The sequence below is a fragment of the Echeneis naucrates genome, chromosome 7 (assembly GCF_900963305.1).
Source record: "Echeneis naucrates chromosome 7, fEcheNa1.1, whole genome shotgun sequence".
NCBI classification, from domain to species: Eukaryota; Metazoa; Chordata; class Actinopteri; order Carangiformes; family Echeneidae; genus Echeneis; species Echeneis naucrates.
This window is the reverse complement of record NC_042517.1, coordinates 15,264,338-15,286,463: the sequence shown is the minus strand read 5'-3', so window position 1 is coordinate 15,286,463 and position 22,126 is coordinate 15,264,338. Positions and strand designations below refer to the sequence as shown.

At 41.5% G+C, this 22,126-nt stretch overlaps 1 protein-coding gene across 2 annotated transcripts in view; it reads right to left on the bottom strand.

Moving 5' to 3' along the window:
• LOC115046143 (cadherin-4-like) overlaps window positions 1-16,709 on the bottom strand; it is a 226,126-nt gene extending 209,417 nt beyond the window's left edge. For both annotated transcript variants that reach the window (XM_029506308.1, XM_029506309.1), the window contains exons 1-2: window positions 16,572-16,709; window positions 15,288-15,399 (exon numbers count right to left, since the gene is read on the bottom strand). In XM_029506308.1, coding sequence (XP_029362168.1) covers window positions 15,288-15,399; window positions 16,572-16,628 — 169 coding nt within the window. In that variant the 5' untranslated portion in view covers window positions 16,629-16,709. The remainder of the gene's footprint in view (window positions 1-15,287; window positions 15,400-16,571) is intronic.
• Window positions 16,710-22,126: the final 5,417 nt, after the last annotated feature.

Genomic DNA, 22,126 nt, shown 5'->3' with positions numbered 1-22,126 from the left:
GTGAGTGAACAGAGAAGAGAAGAGAAGAGGGGGAGGGGGAAAAGAAAAAAAAAAATAAATAAAAAAAATCAATGATAAGAGTCTCCACTTGCTACAGTAAAGGACTAAGGTGGAGGTGCTGAGGAGCTACAGGGTGAGGAGGGTGGAGTTTGGGAAGACTACAGGGGAGAAAGGGAATAGAGAGGCATTGTTTCATTAGTTCAACCATACATAGAATTTATATTTAATGTTTAATGTCCCCACAACAGGTTCAGCGTTCACACACATTTGCTATATTAAACACACATTTTAACTGTAAAGCAAAGTTCCTCTGAATAGGTAATAGGTGACGGAGAGAAAAGGACCACATTTGTGCAAGACTTCCACCTCAGAGACAAGTAAATCCCTTTTCCCCTGATGATGGCATGAGAATAGTTTATGCTTAATGCGCAGACATCCCATCAGATAGGTGTAATATATACAACCTCTTTGTCTTCCACCTCAGGTCACCCATCCAGGGCCTGTTTAATTCATTAAACGCTATCTTAAGTGGCTGAACTGATGGACTTCCATTATTCAAAAAGTTTCAGCACAAGTCCTTCAATACCATTACCTCTGAGCACTGGTGTCTAAATTAAAGTTAAATATTTAGAAAATCTATATAAAGCTGCTTGGGAAATGAGGCTGGTTTTTCTTTTTTTTTTTGTGTGTGTTCATTTCCAAGATAAATCTGACGGCAAACAGATGAAGAAGAAAATAATTTGCCATGAGTCTGCTCTGAATTTCCTGAGTGCTGTGGCTTGTCTGTCCAAACATTTGGTGGCTAGAAGAAAGAATGCTTGTACATGTTCATTTTCATAATCTGCCACACGCACTACCATACTACGGGACCGTATGGTTGATTTACAGCAGGACGGAGTTCCCTCTCAACATTTCAATCAACTAAGAAGGTGATCTAAAAGCTGGAAGAAGAACTAACTAACTAAATCAGTTGATATTAAGTGAGAGGAAAGCTCCATTATTGGGTACAAGTCTGAAACCTCATGACGCACTGGCAGGCTGTTGAATGCCACCCACTTCCTTACTTTGGTCGGCTGCAAGTTTCTTCATAGATTAAAACTGAGAGCACAAACTTCCCTAATATACTTTGCTCATCGTGGTCAGGCAAGCATCAGCCATTTGCATTGTTTTAGAATTCCATCAAAGATTGGGAACAGAATTACTATTTTGGAAACAAGATTATGTTCGATCTCAGCTCCAGATGAATGACACAGGTTATATCATACCCACTTAACAATACTTTTCCAGGATTTAATTGGATGCTACATTGACTCAGTGTCTGCTAGTGAAAAGACAGGTTAATACTGCCATTGCTTTTAAACACTTGGAAGGCTCTTGACGAATAAAGTTAGATACCGAGCACTGCAGCCAAAATTGTATGTTCTTTGTCTTTTTGGGTCATTTCAGACAATGCTGAGGAGGATCCAGGGAGGTGGATAGTGAAGAGGAAAATAGGCACTTGATCATGATCTACAGAAATTTTATATTATAGACATATCTATCTTTCTAATACCTCTTAAACCTAAATATTCACTTACACATACAGTAGTCAAGAACATGTTCTTTTCAGCAGAAGGAGTTTCTTTGTTTTTTTGGCACAGATTAGTGCTTCAGCTGCGAGGAAAGGACAGCCCAATTTGTCGAGTGCATGGAGCTAATCACATCAAAGGAACTGCTACCCCGGCTAATATCAGCCCACGAGCAGGACACCTCATTCATTAGTCTGCATCTGCAGGACAAATCACTCCTGTGCTGACATACAAATGCAACACACACGCAAGCAAGATCATGCCTGGCGAAACGTTCAGTTGGCTATTGACATAAAATAAACAACGCCGAAAATATCCAATTTGATGAATTCAATGTGACATCATTTGACATTCTGAATTGTTTTCTGTTCAGAGCTTCTCACCATAAATCTCTACATGGTAAAGCGGTTCTGCAGCACACACTGCAGCAACCATGTGTATGCAAATTTGTGTGCACGCGCGCATAGTTGTGTTTGTGTGTGTGTGTGTGAGTGCGCTTCAAAGAAAAATGGCTTTTTCCTCTATGGCACAGTTCCATTTAGAGCGCCTCTTCCTCTCCTCTGCTTGAGTGGAAATATGGATCAAATGGATGAAAGATCTCGCTGCCTTTTCTCTTTAAGAATGAGCAGGGATCTATGAAGAATATTCCACCTTCTTAGGTATAACAGAACAGAGGTGTGCTCTTCAATGCAGTATCATTTGTCTTTATCTTTTCTGTCCAGTAGGTATCACATCCGACTCAGCATTTCAACACACCCTCCTCTGAGAAAACAAGCCCTCCTCTCGGTTTTTTTCTAGCCAAGACGAAATTACAGTTGAGGTATAAGTCAGATCACAGTTGTTTAAATTCCTGGGCCAATGGCTCACAATGAGAAACATTTGCCAAACCGCGAGGATGCTTATTTACCTCTTAGTGTCGTTATTCTGCAGCATGAATACCACAAGAACTTTATAGTCAAAGCTACCATTTGACAGCAAGAAGCTAAAGACGGTTTTTCGCTTTGAATTGTGCACATCTTTAGGTGAAGTCACACAAACGTATGCCTGGAATGACTGTTTTTTGCGTTTTCGTTGGTGTATATCTAATAAAGGTATTCCTTCAGTGATTTTGACTTGCAACTAAATCAGGTTCATACATGTTGCTTGTCACATGTCTGAGATGGTGTTATTACAATTTTCCTCTTCTGTTCCATGAATTCTTTTCATCATAGATACTGACAATGTTGTTGTTGTGAGGAAGAGTAGCACGATGAGGCCAAGTCTTCTATCAGCATCCCACTGAGTATCTTTATTCTGCTTTTCCATTTCATTTTCCTCTGTTCATCTCTTTCAGTAGAAGAGAAAATAAATTTTCTGAAGTTCAATCATCACCAACCAGCAACTCTGGTTTTACACACATATACACTTGCATCGGTGTGTAAACAAAAAGCCGTTCGCACACTGATGAGCAAAGAGACAAATAACACATCGTCTATTCGAAACCTATTTTCTGAAAACACAACAGGAATTGTCAAATTGCTGTCGCTAAACTTCGCAATTTACCAAACTATGAATAATTTGTGCATAAATTAAGAGGAGGGATAATGAGAAATGCCACACTTCTGTGATGAGAAGAAATGGAACACAGCAGTGGGCAATCAAGTCATGAAGATTGGAAAGAGAATCAACAACCCCACCTGATGTAAGAAGCACACCGAGATAAAAAAAATAAAATAAATCTGACTGGAGAGTCCATATGCTTTCATCGCTCTGGTTTAAGACCAGCTGTAAATTAAGGGGCAGGGCTGTCTGGACATGGGGAGATGAGCCGCTAAAGATAAGATGCACTGCCTCCATCTCTTCTAGCCAGGAGGGATACAGTTTCTCTGTTCTCTCCCAAGCTTTGAAGCTCTAATGCTTCTGATCTGTCATTTATCTCCTGCCTCCCATGCTGTCCTGTGCACCTCTGCTCACGAGGACGACGACGTGACACTGCTGCAGCTAACATACAGTGGGAAAGTGTCTTTGGACTATGCTAATGTATATTAATTAAAGAACTTATTCAAATATTACACAACTTGCTGCATTTCGCCATCTTACGTGGATGCATTTATTCACAATAGAAACCAATGATTTCACAGGTGCGCGAACACCTTTTCACTTGCCACAAGGCATAGCAATCATTGCCGAACACTAAGGGGGATCAGCACTGCTCAAACTTCACTGGATCCAGAATTTGTTATGAGTTGGTGGTCAGACAGTCTGGTCCTGAAATGCACTCAATGAAGACATTCAGACTGGGTCACAATAATCTTCTGCTCCCTCGTTCTTTCTTTGTCTCCAAATCCCCCCCCCCCCCCCCCCCCCCCCCCCCCCCCCCCCCCGCAGCTGGGGGTGTTTGCCTGGGAGGCACGTCAGCATGTATCTCCCTACAGTCTGTCTCTCTGCCATTCTGGCAAATCAATTCTTAATAAACCATCTGAAGGCTTCCTCTGCTATACCTTTCATTTCCCCTCCTCAAAGCTGCAGGGCAAATTAGCCTGCCAAGAGGATGAGAGGGAGCATGCAGCAAAAGAAAGCAAGTAAGAAGGGAAGAGAGGAAAAAAAAAAAAAAAACAACACCCACAATTAAATGAACAAATCACTGTTCTTAATTAATCTGGGAATTACAAGCAGAACTGTGGGTTTGAGACGTGACTGACATGGCTAGTGCTCCCTACATCTGCTTTTGCTGGTGCTGCTGAGGTGGGGAAGCAGAGAGAGGTAAAGCAGGGGTGGAAAGGCAGATGAAAGCTTAATAAAAACTCTCCGCAGAGCTCCCTGAGCAGAATAGCGAGGCTCTTACACTTACTCCTCCTCCCCTCCTTCCTTTGGCTTCCTATTCCTCCCACTCTTATAATCTTGCCATTCCTCCCTTACTAAGTTCCGTTCCCCTCCCAGTCCATCAATCTCGGTCCCTTGACTCTTTCTCCTTTATCCACTCCCTGACCCTCTCCTCCCTTCTCTACCTTTTACTGGTTCGGAAAACCATGTGGGCTAATGAGGTGTGGGATTGACAGCTGGATTACACCATCGCTTTGTAATCCTTTCATTTCTGTGTTTAGGATAATCACCCTCCAGACCACGGCCTTGCCTCTTGCTGCCTTCAGGGACAGTAAACAATGCAAGTACGTGCTTGAAAGTGTACAAGTACAAAAGCGCCTGCATGTACAAATTTCAATTGTGTACAACTGTACCTTCCCAAACCCCTGTTCATATGAGGGCAATGAAATATTCATTATCTCCGCTGAACAATGAAGCCAACAACTTGCCAATCACCTTGCGAGACCCCCAACACTATCTTTCAGTGGTTTGCAAACTATGTAGCAGAGAATGAATGCAGCTTTCTGTCCACAACTTAGAGAGTAGTCTATCCGCCTGCTTGCCAACATGTCTGCACTCCCTCATCCCTTTTTACCTCAGAGATCAGGAAACAGTGTCTCCTCCAGCCCTGCTCTTCCTCCTCAGTCCCCCCCCACCCCTCCCCCCACACGAGCTTGTTCCCTCTGCGGCCACAGGATTCACCTTGTTTTTGATCATTCTCAGACTCAGAGCGAGACAACTTATCTTCTTCTCTACATTCTCACAGGCCCGGAGGATGACAGGGGCCTTTTATTACCCTCACTCTTTGCCTCTTCCTCTGATGTGCTGAAAAAGACAATAGGCAGGGTGGGGAAAGAGGAAGAAAGGCATTCTGTCCACTGTGCTTTTAAAAGTGTGTCGGTGCCTTAGCTTGAAATGGCTGGCTCACCAGCCCACATTTAGTGATGGAGTTTGACCAACAATATTACAAGGCCTTACAAACAGAAAAAAATAATGCCGTGCTGTCATTTACCAATCCACAGCTTTCAGCTTCTGGCTCAGAGAGAGTCAGGATGGACTAGCAGCAAAACTATAATTACTGTTGTCCACCGTATTTGTATGTATGTATCCCTCGCAGATGGAAGAACAAAAAGGTATATGTACACAGTAAGGAGCCACATTCTGTGGAGGATGTCCTTAAGTTCAAGGCTTATAGTAATATTCAAAAACAAAACGTCACTCCCCTCCATCTCTCAGGCTGTATCCTCCCAGTAAAGAGCACAAAACAATTGACCTTTTCAGACACCATAGTGAAATGGTCATTATGCAGCACAGTAATACAGTGCATTTGAAGTGATTACATGGCCGTGACCGCAGCAGGAGATGCACTGTGCATTGCACGTAGTTCTAAACGTGGCACTCATCAGTTCATAAATTTTGCATACACACATTCATCGCTCAGGAGAGCAACTAGTAGCAGAGTAATTTAGTGTGTAGTCCATGAGAAGTTTTGCCACAGTCGCAGTGATCTGTTTATGCCACATTAACATTCACACTCATTATACTGCGTTTCACAGTTGAGATGTGATTTCTTTTGGACAATAACTCCTGCCTCCCAAACCGCCTTCTACAATTTGATGTCACACCAACGCAACACAACGCACAAATTGTGGTTCTTTTGGGGTTTTTTTGTGACTTGGCTTTGAAATTTTATTTCAAATCGTACGTTATAATTGGCAGATTCAAAAATCTTGTAAATTCTGAATTACCTTCTAATGTTTACCGGTGTCCTCCTTTTGCCTTCAGCTGTCAAACATATGGATTAATTTTGGCAATGTACCAGCAGGCTAATATTACTTCAATAGTCAGAAATACATGGATGCCCAGAGGGATTTTCAAAATTGCACATCCATACACTTATATAGGGATCTCGCTGTACTTTCCATTAATAGTATTTTTTTAACATTCAGTGGTGGGTTTAAGCTGAGCTACACATCAGTGTTCAAAGTCCAGGGCATACTGTGAACCTTTTTTTTTTTCTTTAAATTGGTTTTCAGTTCACTTTTATCAACAGTGTTGGATAAACAACATTAAACAAATATGGATATTAATTCTGGGGCTAAATATTAACCAAAATACTCCCTTCAAATATAAAGATTTATATTGTATAAACATTCAGTGTCTGCTTTGCATCCCAGGGAATTCCATGATTCATTTGATGTGAATTTTTTCTTCTTTAACTTTAATTTTTTTTAAAGATTGAAATCAGAATTCCTCTTAACTTTCACTGCAGTGAAACCTTCCAAAGTCAACGTGGAGCATCAATTCAGCATTCAACCTTAAAGAAATGGCTTGCCCTACCTGCCAGCTAGCGCTGCCCCAAACCAGCGTGAAATGTAAGGATCCTCCCTTTGGGGAAATCAATCGGGTCTGCCAAAAAAGCCGACATCTATCTTGACATGGATCATCAGACACTGCTTGTAAAGACCAGGATCCTGTGGTAGCTCCTTTGTTGGCCCCTTATTAGCTTTTAACCTGTCGCATAGCGCAGGCGCTACTCAACAGGCTTAATCAGAAGACAATGATGACTCCCATGACACCATGGGACTCATCATTGTCTTCTGATTAATTAACATTACTGGCACACTGTTTGTCAACCCCCAAACTCCTCTATCCTTTTCTCTCTCGGTCTCCCATGTTCCTGTGTAGTGGCAATGATTCAACTGTGTGTTGAACTTAAGAACTTAATGGGGCCCATTCACAGGGAGTTCAGGACACAATTAGTGATTACCAGACAGCCGTGTCTTCTGAGGGCTTCCACCCTTCTTTTCATCCTCCCTTAACAAAGACGAGGGATCTTCAAGCAAAGGGAATAGCATATGAGGCTGTAATTCTCATGGATTTGTCCTGCCCACATTCTCAGAAAGATCATACACTTCTACTGCATGATAAGAGAAGTGTGAGAAACGGACAAGTCCCTTTAATTAACAATAATGATCTGATCCCAGTTTGGGGAAACTATAGGAAAAGTGAGGCGATAAAGGAGGGCTCAGTTAGAGGTGAGAACACTGAACCCTTTTTCATATCCTTTTTTCTTTATATCACTCTTCACTTTTTAATGGTGTAAATTAGCGTTTTGCCCACTCTTCTTTAATTACGTTTTGTGCAAAAGTGCAATTATTGAGAAAAGAGCCTCCTCCAAACTGAGCTCATGTGCTTTTAATTTACCCCCCCCCCCAAAAAAAAAAAAAAAAAAACTGATAGAAATTAAGAGTTAAAATAGTGAAAAAAGACAAACTGCAAAATGATGTCACCTACATCTCCTCCTTGTTACCCGGCCCATTCTTATAAATAAATGGGGATGCAGCCCTGAGAGCAGTATCACCACTATGTCGGTTGCCTTCACGGTGGCTTCATTTCTAACTGAATCAATTAGGCTGTAATTAAAATGCTGCCATAGACAAACAAAGTGAGTGGGCAGGAAGAGGACACCAGCGTTTGGGCCCAGGCCCAAATTATGCTGGAGTAGTAGGCGGTCTGGAAGGGGAAATCTGGATCTCATTTGTCTTTGACTGCCACAATAGGCTTCTTTACGTATGCAAGTGCGCTTGCATGAGTGCAATGTGCAATAAGAGAAGCAGCGGCAAATATGGCAACGTGCTAACCCCCATAGGGTACACAGCCTTATCTTATGCTTTCGGAGGTACCTAGCCAAGAGAAAAGTGTCCCTCACTCTGACTAGAGCCCAGCTGAAGGAAATGGTCAGTGAGGCTCTTGAGCAAAGAGAAAACAGCCTTGTAGGCTTATCGTTATCCTGCTGGTGTAATCCCTGTCCACCACAGCACAGAAGAAGGGGGAGAAAAAAAAAAAAAAAAAAGTGTCCAGGGAGCACTTTGGTCTTCATGACAAACTGTTTTACCAAAAGAATGCATGGGCACCTTAAAACAGCTTCTGCAAAATGTTAATCTCAAACAAGAAAGAAAGAAAATATAATCACTTCACCTGAACTCACAAATCAGGACTGATCTAGCGCGCACACACACACACACACACACACACAAAAAGACATGAAAGGATCACTGTGAAAAAAGCAGAAACTTTCCCCACACATCGCCTGACTATCATGAACAAAATCTCCTTCAGCAAAAACAACTCAATCAAAAATAACATCCTATATCTTAAAAAAAAAAAAAACTCAGTTCCAGCAGAGCAGAAGATGTGTGCATGAGGACAGGGATGCTGAAACACAACAGTCCTGAGCTGTGACAACATGTACCTCAGTGGTTTAGTCTCGTTTTTCCATTCAGGCTGCTGACTGAAGAAAAACAAGACTGAATGCTTTTCATTCTATTTGGCATACGGGATTTTATTATGAAATCATTCAAATTGGTGTGAGTGCAACTTGGTGACATAATTAAGCTGGCGTGTGTCAGTAATGTGTGTGTCCTAGAATGTTGGCAACAAAAACTACAGATCTGTTTTATAAAAAGGGAGAGACCATCATTCAGGGCAATAGTTCATCTCCAGCTCAATCTAACATTACTCTTGGAGCAACACGGAGCAGAAGTGGGTCTTCTCAGAACTTTAACAAATCTAAAATCATATCAGGAAACCAGATAGATATCATGCACCATCTACATTCTACAATATACTTATATTATTTCTACCTAGGACACAAAAAGGTGTTGAACATTTTAAACAAGTGGGAGTTCATTTTCACAAAATAACCAAACCCATTAGAAGTTAAATGTTTGACTGTGTAGTCCAATGCCCCAGCTGAGCCCAAGAGACAAACTGACTGACTACTTAGGAAGTAAATCCCGAAGTCTCCTCTGACAGGTGGCTCTGAGACTTACCCAATACTGCTTAGCCTCAGACCAGCAATGCTTTTCAACCACTAATCAAATGAAACCGAAATATTAACTTAGCAAAAGATGCCTACATCTGGAACACTAAACAAATCAAACCGAGAGTCAAAACAAACTAAATTACTATCTGGCCCGAAACAATGAGCACAAATTGGCGGAGTATCTCTTTACCGTCAGGGACACAAAGCAGGCAGATCCAAACCAAATACAAATTCAGTGACCGCAGTCCAACCACAGAGTCAGAGCTAGACGGGAGGTCCTGGCTATCACTGTAGAAAAGACTCAGTAGTTCAAGCATAACAGGTGAGGAAGAGACAAAAATGCACTCACTCTTCACCGGCGACAAATATAATAATGTCAGAGTTAATCCTAAACTGTGCAGAGCAACAAGACAGTGAAAAGAACCAGACACAGCCTGTTACAAAAATAAAACACACAGATACAAAATATGCATCCACTGCTTTGTTTTTTTTTTGTTGTTGTTTTTTTACTTTTGAATTACTTTTATCTTTATGAATATTGAAGCAAATTCTTTTTTTTTATACCACGTGTATCACATCACGAATTTTATAATCTTTGATACTGGCAATAAATACACAAAGCACCCTGAAGTGAACCATATTGAAAATGAGAGAGAGAGCGAGAGATGCTTAGTGTCCCCTTGTCATATTACAGCCTTCACAGGCTCACACAGACCATCTGTGCCTTAAAGAGCCAAAGTCCGAGCAAAGTATTTAAACGGGTTTAATGTCTTCAGGAGGGCCATAACCTTGGTACTGTAGGACCCCAGAAGGCCCATCAAACCGAAGCAGGAGGTCGCTTAATGTACTGAGCAGATGACAAAGATGCAGAGTTCACACACACACTGCAGGGTAACTCATTCTGCAGGAAGTCACCCCCATTTTTTCCTCTCACATTCCTCCACCCTTGTGCCCCGTCTCCTTTGTCCCTCCTCTCAAAACACAGGGAGAAGATGTCAAAAATCTCATTAAAAAGTAATGGCCTCCACCTGCTTTCTTTCTTTTCTCATTCGCTCCTGATGTCCTTCCTTATGAACAGCTTGGAAAAACCTGGAGCAAGTCCACTATGCACTGAGCATCAGTACATATCTCAGTACGCACAGCGCATTCAAGCACATTGTGCGCACACACACACACACACACACACACACACACACACAAGTGTTTCACAGCATGGGTTCCCGAGCCTAACAGTATTAACCAAAAGGAACTCCTGCAGGTGGAACGCCCACCCCTCCTGCTTATCTCATAAACCACTCATGTCTAGACTGAAATAAGGGGGGGGGAAAAAAACAAAACATTGAACCATGTGGCTAAATCATCTATATGAGCCCCTCTGGAAAAATCTAGACACTTTTTCACAACTATTGGACACATACATCAGGCCTGGGGTTACACGTAAAGTAAATATGTGTCAACTAGCTATTTGTAACTGCTCCCTGGGGTCAAATTAGCCCTTGGTCTGAGGAGCATGCACCAGCACCTCAGTACGTCTGCGGTGTCGTCTTCATTTCATGAGACAGCCAACAAATGTCACCCTTGTGCATTTCTGTAATTAATAGCCAAGGAAAATGGATGAATGCGTCTGTCCCTGTGACTTAAGATCCTCACAAATATTAGAAACAAACCATGAAATGGTTTAAACAGATGGTAAAGAGAGATGGATCTGTGTTATTATTTTGTATTATAATAGATTAGATTGTCATATGAGAAAGGGCTGCAAAGACAAAACATAAATATTTCAAAAAAAAGCACAGGATTTGAAAAAAAAAATAAAAGAAAGAAAAAAAAAAAGGGACGTTGCAAAAGATTATAATAAAGTAAGACACCACGATCCAAAACTAATAGAGACACAAAGCAAACAATGCCAGTGATTTAGGCTATATTCCAACAGTGTCTAATCTCCACAAGGACGCCTGTCTTCTATCCACTCAGATAACACTGTAGGCTGTGTGTCCTGAGATTTGGGGTGAAAGGTAAACAGGAAATCAAACCAATCTAATTCATCACCTCCACTGACAAATTGGAGTGTGTGTGTGTGTGTGTGTGTGCGCGCACGTGCATGCTCTGACTTTGGGGAGAAGGGAAGATTATTTTACTCCCATTCTTTATGTGTTAAGACCAAAGGCAGAAGGCCATGTGTTAGTTGTCAGGTGATATTCAGCAATTTGTTTTGTTGTTTAAATCTGAAAATAGTGGCATTAATTCAACAGCAAGTGAAACTGATACTTATAATATATGTCATCTTCTGCACTGCAAGACGCAAAATGATGTTCAGAAAAAAAAAAAGAAAAAAAGCTGAATGAAACAAGAGTCGGGCTATTGGATTATGAAAAAAAAAAAAAAAATCATGTCAGCCTCACAGGAAAACTTCACCAACTACGGCAAGTGAAACTCATCACCCGAGGCCTCGTGGATCCCCGCTGGAAGAGGTTGTTGGACTGACGATGACCACCCTCGCTGTATGAGAGCTTTACATCTTGAAGAAAACTGTTCAAAGTAGGTAACAGGCAGAATATGCTCGAAATGTGATAGGACATCTTCTCAGTGTCACCATACAAAGTCAAGCAGAGGGAGGTCGGTATTTGTGTGAATGCCATCTGGAAAATAGGATTGTTTATTCCGAAATGTATTTTTAAGTACAACTACAGTCCAGATGCTGACCGAGATTCAGACAGGTGAGTGTGGCTGACAAGTTACTGGAGGGACATAACTTCCAAAGAGAGCCAAGCATCAGTGGAAACTCTAGAAATAACGCAATGTTTTGACATCTCCAATTCCCTCTGTGAAGCTACAGTAGTAAGGGCAGCATCCTTATGTCTCAGGTACTGACATGGTCATGTACATCGCAATATCTCAAATCTGTCTTTCAATATTCTCTCTCTCTCTCAGTCACACACACACACACAGTGAGACAAACAAAACCACAGTCACACATGCAGAAAGTAAGAGCTATCCAAAACCACCAGTAACCCAAACAAAGTCCAAGGTCAGCAGAGTGAGCTCACTGAACTGAAACCACCATCCCTGGCTTTCATTACTTGGAACAGAGACAGCAGAGGGATGCAGGGACACATGGGATGAGGTTACGTTTGCCGGCTTTGTTTATCAGTTTGAGTCTGGCCAGGGTCCAACTCATGTGCTCTCGTCTTTGTGAGACAAAACACTTCAACATTATGACATCATCGCTTGGTGATCCAAATTTCAAACCTTCAAGTTATTTCAGCAACCAAAAATATTCTCTTACATGGTTGAAGAAGGCTGTTGCACTTGCAGTAAAGAAAACTATTTTGCGTCATTCGTTGTCTTGTTCTTGTGTGTGTGGGTCATTCGGTGGGTAACTAAACAGGCCTGGTGAAGCTTGACCTCTAATGGTGCTTTTAATGTGTGAGTGGTAAAGAAGCTGTCATGGCTCTAATGAGAACCAGGCACCCTCAGCTCTGAGTGCATCACACATATATACACAAAAACACATTCACACAAGTATGACTGTGACCTCTTACCTCTTGAGCCCTTTCTGCTTGTTTTTTTCCACTTTTTGGGAGGGCAGGGGGTGTTCGTTTTGATTTAAAATGGTGATAATTGCTGCTAAAATGTAGAGAAAACACACATTTTCCAATTACACTCCATGTTTTTGGACTAAAATAACAGCATTGTCTTATTTTATTTTTCAGCCACTTACTTTGGGAACTGAGGGGGGTTTTCCAGATAAATAGAGAGAGAGCTATTCTATTCAGCCAGCAGGAACAAAGCCATGTGTAGAATCAGTATTTAATGTTTACCAAAGAAAAATGTCAGTATGCCAAAACACCCACAATTCTTAGGACACATCTAAATTAGTATAACATTAAACGAACATTCATCAAAAAATTATAATATTTTGGTGATAAGGCTGGAAATGAAAATGACTAGTGAATACATTAAAGAGGAAAAGGAATTACACTCTTCGTAAAGATTTAGCTTTGGCTTTGTTCTCAGCTTTGGCTTTGTCATCATATCTGATGTGATTGTTTCAACAGCCACACTAGGATTTATATTTCAGAGGGTTCGGTATTTTAGAGTGACTCAAAAAATGATCAAATGTGAAACATAACACCCTCCTCCTTTAAGCTGACCTCCTGTCCAGATGCAGACATCATAGACAAGGTCCTAGTTCTGTCCTTCCCATTATTCCCTGGTGGCTAACATGAAAATATATATGTGTGTGTGTGTGTGTGTGTGTTGTGTGTATGTATGAGTGGGTGTCATTATTCCTGTCCCTATTTGACGGTTTTGGGTTAAACAATGTTATTATTAAAGCCCTTCTGGAGTCGCTTCCTGCCTGCCTCCAGTGACACCCTCACCAACTATAAATCAACTGCCTGAGCCCTGTAAGTCACATGCAATGCTTGTGCGTGCGCTTGGCCACTGCAGCTGTATTTCATACCCACATAAAGACAACCCTGCAGCTGGGAGTGTGTTGCAGCAAAGACGTGTTTCTTTACCTTATCGGGATCCCTTCAAACCACACAGAGGAAACGCATGATGAATGATAAACTGTATGCTTGGAACGTGAATTGGGGGAAACCCTGTGAATGAATTAAGCCTGCAGATTTTAATCATGATTGATTTGCTCTGGCAACACAGCAATATTTGAACCTGGCTTTGGTGTTGGTTATGTATTTAAAAGAAATAAATACAAGTGCAATAAAATCACAGTTTGGCATCTACTGTTAGAGGCAAATTGAATTCCAAATACAGAAAACAACCCTGCTAGACCACTAAAGATTAGTTTATGTCTGAACGAAGACAGAGAAAATTTCATCTCCCTCAGATCAAACTGGATAAATAATGCTCTCTGAAATAAATGGCTCCTGTGCAGCAGTGATGGCTCATTCTGTGATTGTTTGTGATTGTGTTGACACCCCCTGCTGGGCTGAAGACATCACTACCACACTCTGAACAAGCTCACTACCAGCAACAATGTCCCTCATCCAATCCCACTTTCAGCCAGGCTACAATATATGAAATACTTAAATCAAGCCAATGCCTCCTTCAGACTTATATCGCTCCAGCAAAGAACAAACATAAATGGAGACACAAGAAAGAAAACAACCCAAAAATAATATACTGTACCTTATTGCATTCAAAATCTTTAGTCTGAAATTCGTGTGTGTGTGTGTGTGTGTGTGTGTGTGTGTGTGTGTGTGTGTGTGTGTGTGTGAGGCTGTGTGCATGCACACACAAGAGAGAGAGCGAGTCTAGACAGCTGTATCCCCGCCAGGTCTCTTACGACTAAGGAGAGTGAGAAATATATACTGTGCAGCTGCTGAAGACACAGTCGACCCACAAAAGAGCTATTGTGCGCCCACAGCAAAACAATACAGCTTAGCTGAGCTATGAGAAAAAACCATTGGGATCAATAGAGAATTGCAATTAGCCCACATTGGCAGGAGCAGTGCCAGATTAGACACAGGATGTCGATTCCATTTCCTGCACTATCGGGCCCTCAAACTTGGTTGACTCACTGTGTAATTGAAGCAACACATAGAAAAGTGGGTAAGGCATTGTAGTGTGAATTTTAAAGTACGCAAGATTATAGTTATGAAGATAGTGACTGACGAGGAGGAGCGTCGGCAGGTAAAAGTGTGACGGTAGGTAAGACAGCACAAGTAAGTATCGTATATATTTGCATTTTTTCATGAAGTTCAAAGCACTCAGTGAAACCTTGGCTGAAGACTTTCAATGCAACAGCAGACCAGTGTACCGCCTTTACAGCACCGGGATGCTCCTGATCAAATCACGTGAGAGAATTACATTTTATATTTCAGGCCCCCGCCCCCCCTCTTTGCATAGATGCTCCTTCTATCATGTCAAATTCATCTGACATACAAAGAAAATATGTCACTGTACATACTGTGCAGGAAGAAAGTTTTACTTTCTTACTTTTACTCTGCAAGTTCTCACTGCAAATGTAAAAGAAAAAAATAGGTAGATAATTTAAAAAAAAAAATGCAAACTACAGGTCTTACCTTTATGTATGCTGTGGCCTTGCAGTACATCCCTTGAAATCTGCACAGAGTAGAAGCTTTGAGAGAAGCCAGGGTGGCACGGACCTTTGGAAGCATGCTCCCCATTATTCCTCTGGAAGGGAGAAAGTACAATGTAAGACATTGATAAACATGGATTCCATTGATTTCCCCCTTTTCTTTGGCCCTGAAGCCTGTAGAAAACAGGCTATAGCATAGCAGCAATTTATTCAACAACCTCAAACTATGAGCCTCTGGGTAAGCTGATGTTAACGCGCACCCCCCCCCCCCCACCCCACGCACACACACACACACACCATTGCCCATGGTAAAAATACGCTGTGTAATGACTCCATAAGGAAACCAGATGAATTGTGAAAATTGTGTCAGGATTGTTCTCTGGGTTAACTGAGACATGCAGTAAGCACACAGGAAGGAGAAGCCTGCCTCAATGCAGCAATTTCCTCACACACAGTGTGAGTGTTACCGTAGCACAGGGGTCGAAGACACAACAGAGGTACGGAGCAGTGTGTGTGAGTGTGTGTGTGTGTGTGTGAGTGTGTGTGTGTGTGTGTGTGTGTGGGGGGGGCAAAACCTCAAATGCTCAGAGAAGGGAAAAAAAAAAAAAAAAAACTTTGCACCCAACATTTTGTGCTCAGAGTTGGTCGAATGGATTTGAACCACTATGGCCACAAGTAAATGTTCGTGACAGACAAAAATGCACGTCGGCGCGCACTTGCACGTACACACACACACACACACACACGTGCCGGGCTAAGAAAGGCTGGAGTGTGAATGAAGGAGGTTCACCGCATCAGTTCCTCTCCTCTGGACAGGGAATAACGGTTTTTGTTTTTAGACATACAGATTTAGGAGAAGCTCACCGGCGACTTCACTGAGCTGAAGAAATGAGGTAAAGGTTCAAAAGCATCCCCAACTTCCAAATCCAACTAGTTTTGTTTGGAAGAGGAGTGTGAAAGAATGAGTTGGGAAGAATAAAGAAATCCCCCCCCCAGCCATGAAACTGAGCGCTATTTCTAAGTTGAGCAGGGTATGGCAGCTCAGTGACGAACCCGCAGCGGCAGTCTGTGCTGAATGGGTCATTTTTACTTTTCGGTGAGATTCATTTTGGGTACCGGTTCGTCCTGCCGGTGGGGAAATAAGGACCGGCGTCGAGCACGCCGGGCACCGCATGACTTTATTCAAGCTTCTGAGCCCCTGCTCTGAATCCCCGCATCCCGCACTCTCCGCACAACTCCTCTGCACATGACAAACCAGAAAGCTCACCCAGAATGAAGCAGAAAGCAGGACTGCTGTCAGGACCAGAGCGAAGTCAGTTCCCATCGTGGCGGGCGAGCGAGCGCGTCAGGGCAGCCTGGACGAGGGACCACAAAGCGGGGTCGGCTCCCGATTCTTCTCCGATAATGGCTGTAATAATGTCCCCCCCCCCCCCCGCTCCTTCGGTCACACCGCTGCTTACGTCCCTCCGTGCGCTCCGTGAGTGTGCTGCAGCTCTGCCCGGCTTTCCCCGGCTCTCTCATCTGCAGGTGAGCGCTCCGCTCGGCACTGAGGCGCAGCCAGCGTCACTCTCCAACCCCTCCTCTCACCCGGCGCACCAAATCGCCCCACACACACTTAAAGAAACACTCATTGGAGCTCTGGACCAAAAAAAAAAAAAAAAAAAACGGCTCCTGTTGCAGCTCAGAAAACTACACAGGTCAATGTTTGGATAGGTTTGACAGCAGTCTCTATGAACAGACCACCATTATCTGTGAAACTTCCTCCGAGACCTCAGCTTCCACAGCTCATATTCTCTTTTACACACTTCCAGTTAGCTGATTGCGCAATGCTGGTTTCTGAGTTCTGCATCATTATTTGTTACATTAATTTGTTACATTAATGCTTTGTTATGTGATGCGCCCGAACATGCAATGAGGTTAAACAATCAAACGAAACACAAACGAGGAAGTCCTCATCTGCATCATGCCTCACGTGCTCAGCAGGTGTACCATATGACCTGCAAGTTAACCCCTCCCCAACACACACACACACACACACACACACACACACACACACACACAAATAAATAAACAAAATCATCAGTCTCTTGTCACATTGATGGCTCCCTGTTTGTCCCTGGAGAGCAAACTCACGGGTCTTGAGAAATGCGTGACATATTTAACACACAAACACACACTCAAAGAAATGAAAATGTTTTGTAGAATGATTCATGTGCCGTGTATAAATAATGACACGACATTAGTGGCTGTTTGTGGCACATATGAATGGATATTTATTTAATTTATTTGTATCTGCAATGTGTGTGCCACACAGATTAAACTGAGGTGTCCTTGCAACTGAATTCAAAGATAAAGGTTTTAAATGAACACAGAAGAGGATGTTTACCGGTTTTGCGTCTTGGCCTTGTGTTTTATATTAGTGTTTTGTTCGTTTTTATCACACTTATGAACCAAGTCAGTGAGTGTAGTATAACAGCAGTCTACATTTTGCAGAAGTGTTCTTAAAAGTGCGCTTCCCTGGTTGTCACTTGATGAACTGAACAAATACTCAGAACCACCTTCACCGACAAATCCAACATTGTCTCTTTGGACTGAGTCCAAAAAAGAGAAATTTCATCAAAAGAAACACAGAACAGAGGTCAAGTCAAAAGATTTTCTGACTGAATCTAAATGTCTCACAAAAAATGAACTTAGCTCTCTTTGAGCTAACCTTCTTCTGGTAAAAAAAAAAAATAAATATAATAAAATAAAATAAAAAAATCTGTCTTCTGGCAAAAAGGGCTGATAAGGCCATGTTCAACTCTTTCCTTGTATCTATGTGTATGTCGTTCAATACTACCTCTTCCCATTAGAACCACGGGTGCTGTGCCTGATCTGTGTCTTAATGGTAGATAAAAGCCTTGCTTCAACTAAAAATGATATAATAAGATGTTGCTATAACTGTGTGACCTTTTGTGATATTAATAACCTTTTTATTCTGCTGCTCTGCTGATTGGCAAACTAGGCTTCAAAACGTGTTACTAAGCCAGTGGTTTCGAATCCTATTGAAACAAATATGCCTTTTGGGTGCCCATCCAATTTCCTCTGTGTGATGTGCAGGCGTTTTACCACTTCTTATCCCTAGGGACCCCTTGGTCCCTAGGATGAGCTCCAATGCTCCTAACCACAATCCTTGTTCCTCGTGGCCTCTGTGACATGGTTATGGCTTCTGTCTTCTTGAAATTTGTGATTGGCAGGTCTCTCTCTCTCTCTCTCGCTGTGTCTGTGGCATGTCTTGCCCAGAGGGCCTAAGTATGTGGTTATTGCAAGAAGTCTTGGGAAAATTTAGCAAATGCCAAAGTTTCATTATTATTTATTTAAATGTTTTATTCATATAACATCTGAATATGGTGACTTCATCTGCTGACGTGGCACAATTTAAAAATAGCTCCACTGTTTTGTCTTTTTTCAGAAGCAGCTGAGGACATTTGTACTGAGTTGAGCAACGAGCAAGTGTGACCATTCGCCCCTTGTTTGCACAGGTTGAATGTTTGAAACAGGACAGTGGAGATGTTTACCTTGATAATGTGGTACAGATTTGCTGATTCAAACACAATGCAGTAAAGCGTGTCATTTTCATTTCCTCGTCCAACTCACTTGGACAGTTCCTTTGGGTACTTTTCCACCACGCAACACCTTAAAAAAAAAACAACAGAAAAAGCAGATTAGAATATTTCTATATTTTTGTGAGTGTCAACCACTTTTTTTTTTTATTGTAGAATAATCCCTGTAACAAGTTTCTAAAATGCATTTAATTTCCTATACCTGTTTGACCATTAAAGTCTTCTGCACGTTGGAAAACGGAGAGCACCAACAGCAGGAACCGTTCAGTTTGCATGAGCAGAAGCTCTGATACAGGTAACTAGGAATTGGCATCGTGCAAAATAAATCTGTTGACCCACACCTTATCTGAAAGTACTAAGTGCAAAGAAACAAAATCCAACCACAGTGATTCCCTTCCCAGATAGCTGACAGAGGACAGAGGACAGAGAGCTGAATGCAGACCTGTAAAACAGTTACAGAATGGAAACAGATAAATTGATGTATGTATCTTCATGGTATTCTTAAATTACACTGTAACACTCTTTAAGGGCCACACAGCTACGCAACCTGAGCTAAAGGAAAGTACTTCAAATGGAGTCACCATCTTTTTAGTTGTTACTGATTTCAACACCAGCAGCTAATGATTAAAGATTGAATGTTTTGTTTTGACTCTAGGAAGTGCATATTTTATATGTAATTTGTCATTTTTCCAGTCTGAACTTGTTGGAGAAAAAAACATTTATTGCAACTTTTTTTCTCCAAAGTCCATCTCAGCAGTATAGTGTCGTTTTGGTTCAGTATCAGTAAAAGCGTCATGATCTTACAGCACTGCGCCAACCTATGGCAACCTGGACATGTTATCCCCATGTTTAAATATTTGAAGCCTTTCTGTATCCTTCTGTGGCGTTCTTCAAGAAAGAGCAGAGAATGGTGGGTATTGCTAGAATGGAAAAAAATACAGAAAGTCTCTCCTCAAACAGTGCTGTCAGACATTTCCCACAGTCCAATCAAACACTCAACATCTCCTGAAACTCACATCGTAAAAATCCATGTACACTCAAATTAACAATCAGAATAATTTGGTTCGGGTTGGCATGCTGGTGAATGTCTTCTATTGTAATCACTGATGTTACTTTCATACCATCGGAGATGGGGAAAATAACTTCAAAGCTCCAATAGATTAAAAGCTCCAGTGAATTAAGGGTACTGCCTTTGCATAGATCAAAGTCAAGTATGTACTCTAGTCAGTGATACACCACTGGCACAACCTACTGCACAGAAAAGGATTTTTGTTGTTCTGATATTGACTGGGATTGTATTTTGTGCAATAAGAGTAAAGCTTTTTAAGCAGTCCACTAATCTTGATATTGACTGAGAATTCTACTTTCTGAATCTTGTTGAGTTGTTGTTTACTCCTCCCTAAAATTCAACCTCTGATCAACCACTAACGTGAGTGTATATATATATATATATATATATATATATATATATATATATATATATATATATATATAAGTACTAAAAAGCCACAATAAAACATTATACTTTAGTGATTTAGATGAAGATGAACAGGAAATGCTAGGTACCCAAACTAAAGTAGTGATGGTAAAATGGCCACCGTTTGGTGATAACTAAGGTGGCAACATTCATACAAAACGCGCACACACACACACATTCGGTTTACCGACATCTTGTCATCTATTGTTTCTCTCTGACTCTCCTCTGGTGGCAGTCTTGGGCTTTCTGCCAACTCATCTCGTCCAACTTCCTCCTTTATGGAGGGAGAGAGAGAAAAAAAAAAACTGAAGTGTGAAACAACAGCTTTGGCTTCACTCTCATGGCTCTTTTAACAGCAGTCATTTTGACTCGACGCAGCAGATAAATCACAGGTGAAGCTAATAAAATTAACAATCCTGCCTCAGTTACATTTATGTCTGCCATTAAACATTGGCCCCAGAGGCACAAGCGCCACACTGAGTCAAACACACTCACAGCATGTACACATTTGGATTTGACATCCAACGGAGTATATAAATATATATAAAACATAATTTGGAAATACAAGGCGAACAAAGCATACAGCCTAACACAGACATTGTCTTTGAAAACTGAGATGTAAGTATTTTACAGGATATAGATATAGATATGAGATACAATACATTTTTTTTCTCTAGATACATATTTGTTATCACACAATACAGGTTCACCAATACTGCCAAAGGTCCAATTAATTTTTTTTTTTTTTTATTTTTTGCAGTTTTTAAAAATTCACAGACTCTGCCAAGCTGTGGACATTTGTCAGCATGTCTTTGGCAGAGAGACAGAAACCCCCACACACATTCTAACGCACACACAAAGCATTTTTAAGCCTGCTAATGGCCAGTCAAGCCAAACCAGTATTATAGTGTGGTAATGGCTGAAAATGTTGATGTAGTTTAAAATGGCACATTTTTCAACAACTGAGAAACATTTCTAGAACAACTGCACTTTCTAGGAAACCATCCATGTGTGTTTACCTTAGAATCATTTAGGGTGCCCAGCAGCACTCCTCCGAAATCTAGACATTACTTGGCAGTGATGACAGGGAGTCTAAATTTATATTTCAAGATGTATTTTCCCGCTCAGAGGTTTATTTTGTGTTTGAAGGTCATGGAAAAGAAGCCCAGTTACGGAGAGAATCATACATTCAGCTACCACAAAAGCAGATTTTTATATTTAAGGCAGAACTTTGATTTCAAGAACCATTCACACAAAAACACATTTCTGAACAGCTCTGAGTAACCAGTTTTACTGCAAAAGATGCCCAGCATAAACACATGGGTTGGCATTATCACAACCTGTCAGCTAAAGTTATAGGAGCTGGGAGCAATGGGAGCCCTTATTTCCTCAAAAAGAAGCAGCATCTATCTGCCAAGCTCCCATTGAGGCTTGCCACTGTACTGTGTACAGGGTGCTTCATTATGTCATCTCATATTACTGTATTGAAAATACTAAAATAAAGTAAAGCCTAGGGAGTAGTAAACAGCCTGGGTCTAATGGCAGTAAGTGAAAGTAGGGAAGACAGGCAGCATCGCTCCAAGTCATCTGTAAGCATATTCCAAAGGGCCCAGTCATCTTGCTCTCCTGATAATGATGCTTTCATTAGCCATTGGGATGCCAGGCATGTCCCTTACTCTAAAATAAGCAGGGATCTCTCTTTGTCTTTCCTTTTCTCTCAGTGAGCGGATCTGGTAGAAGTTC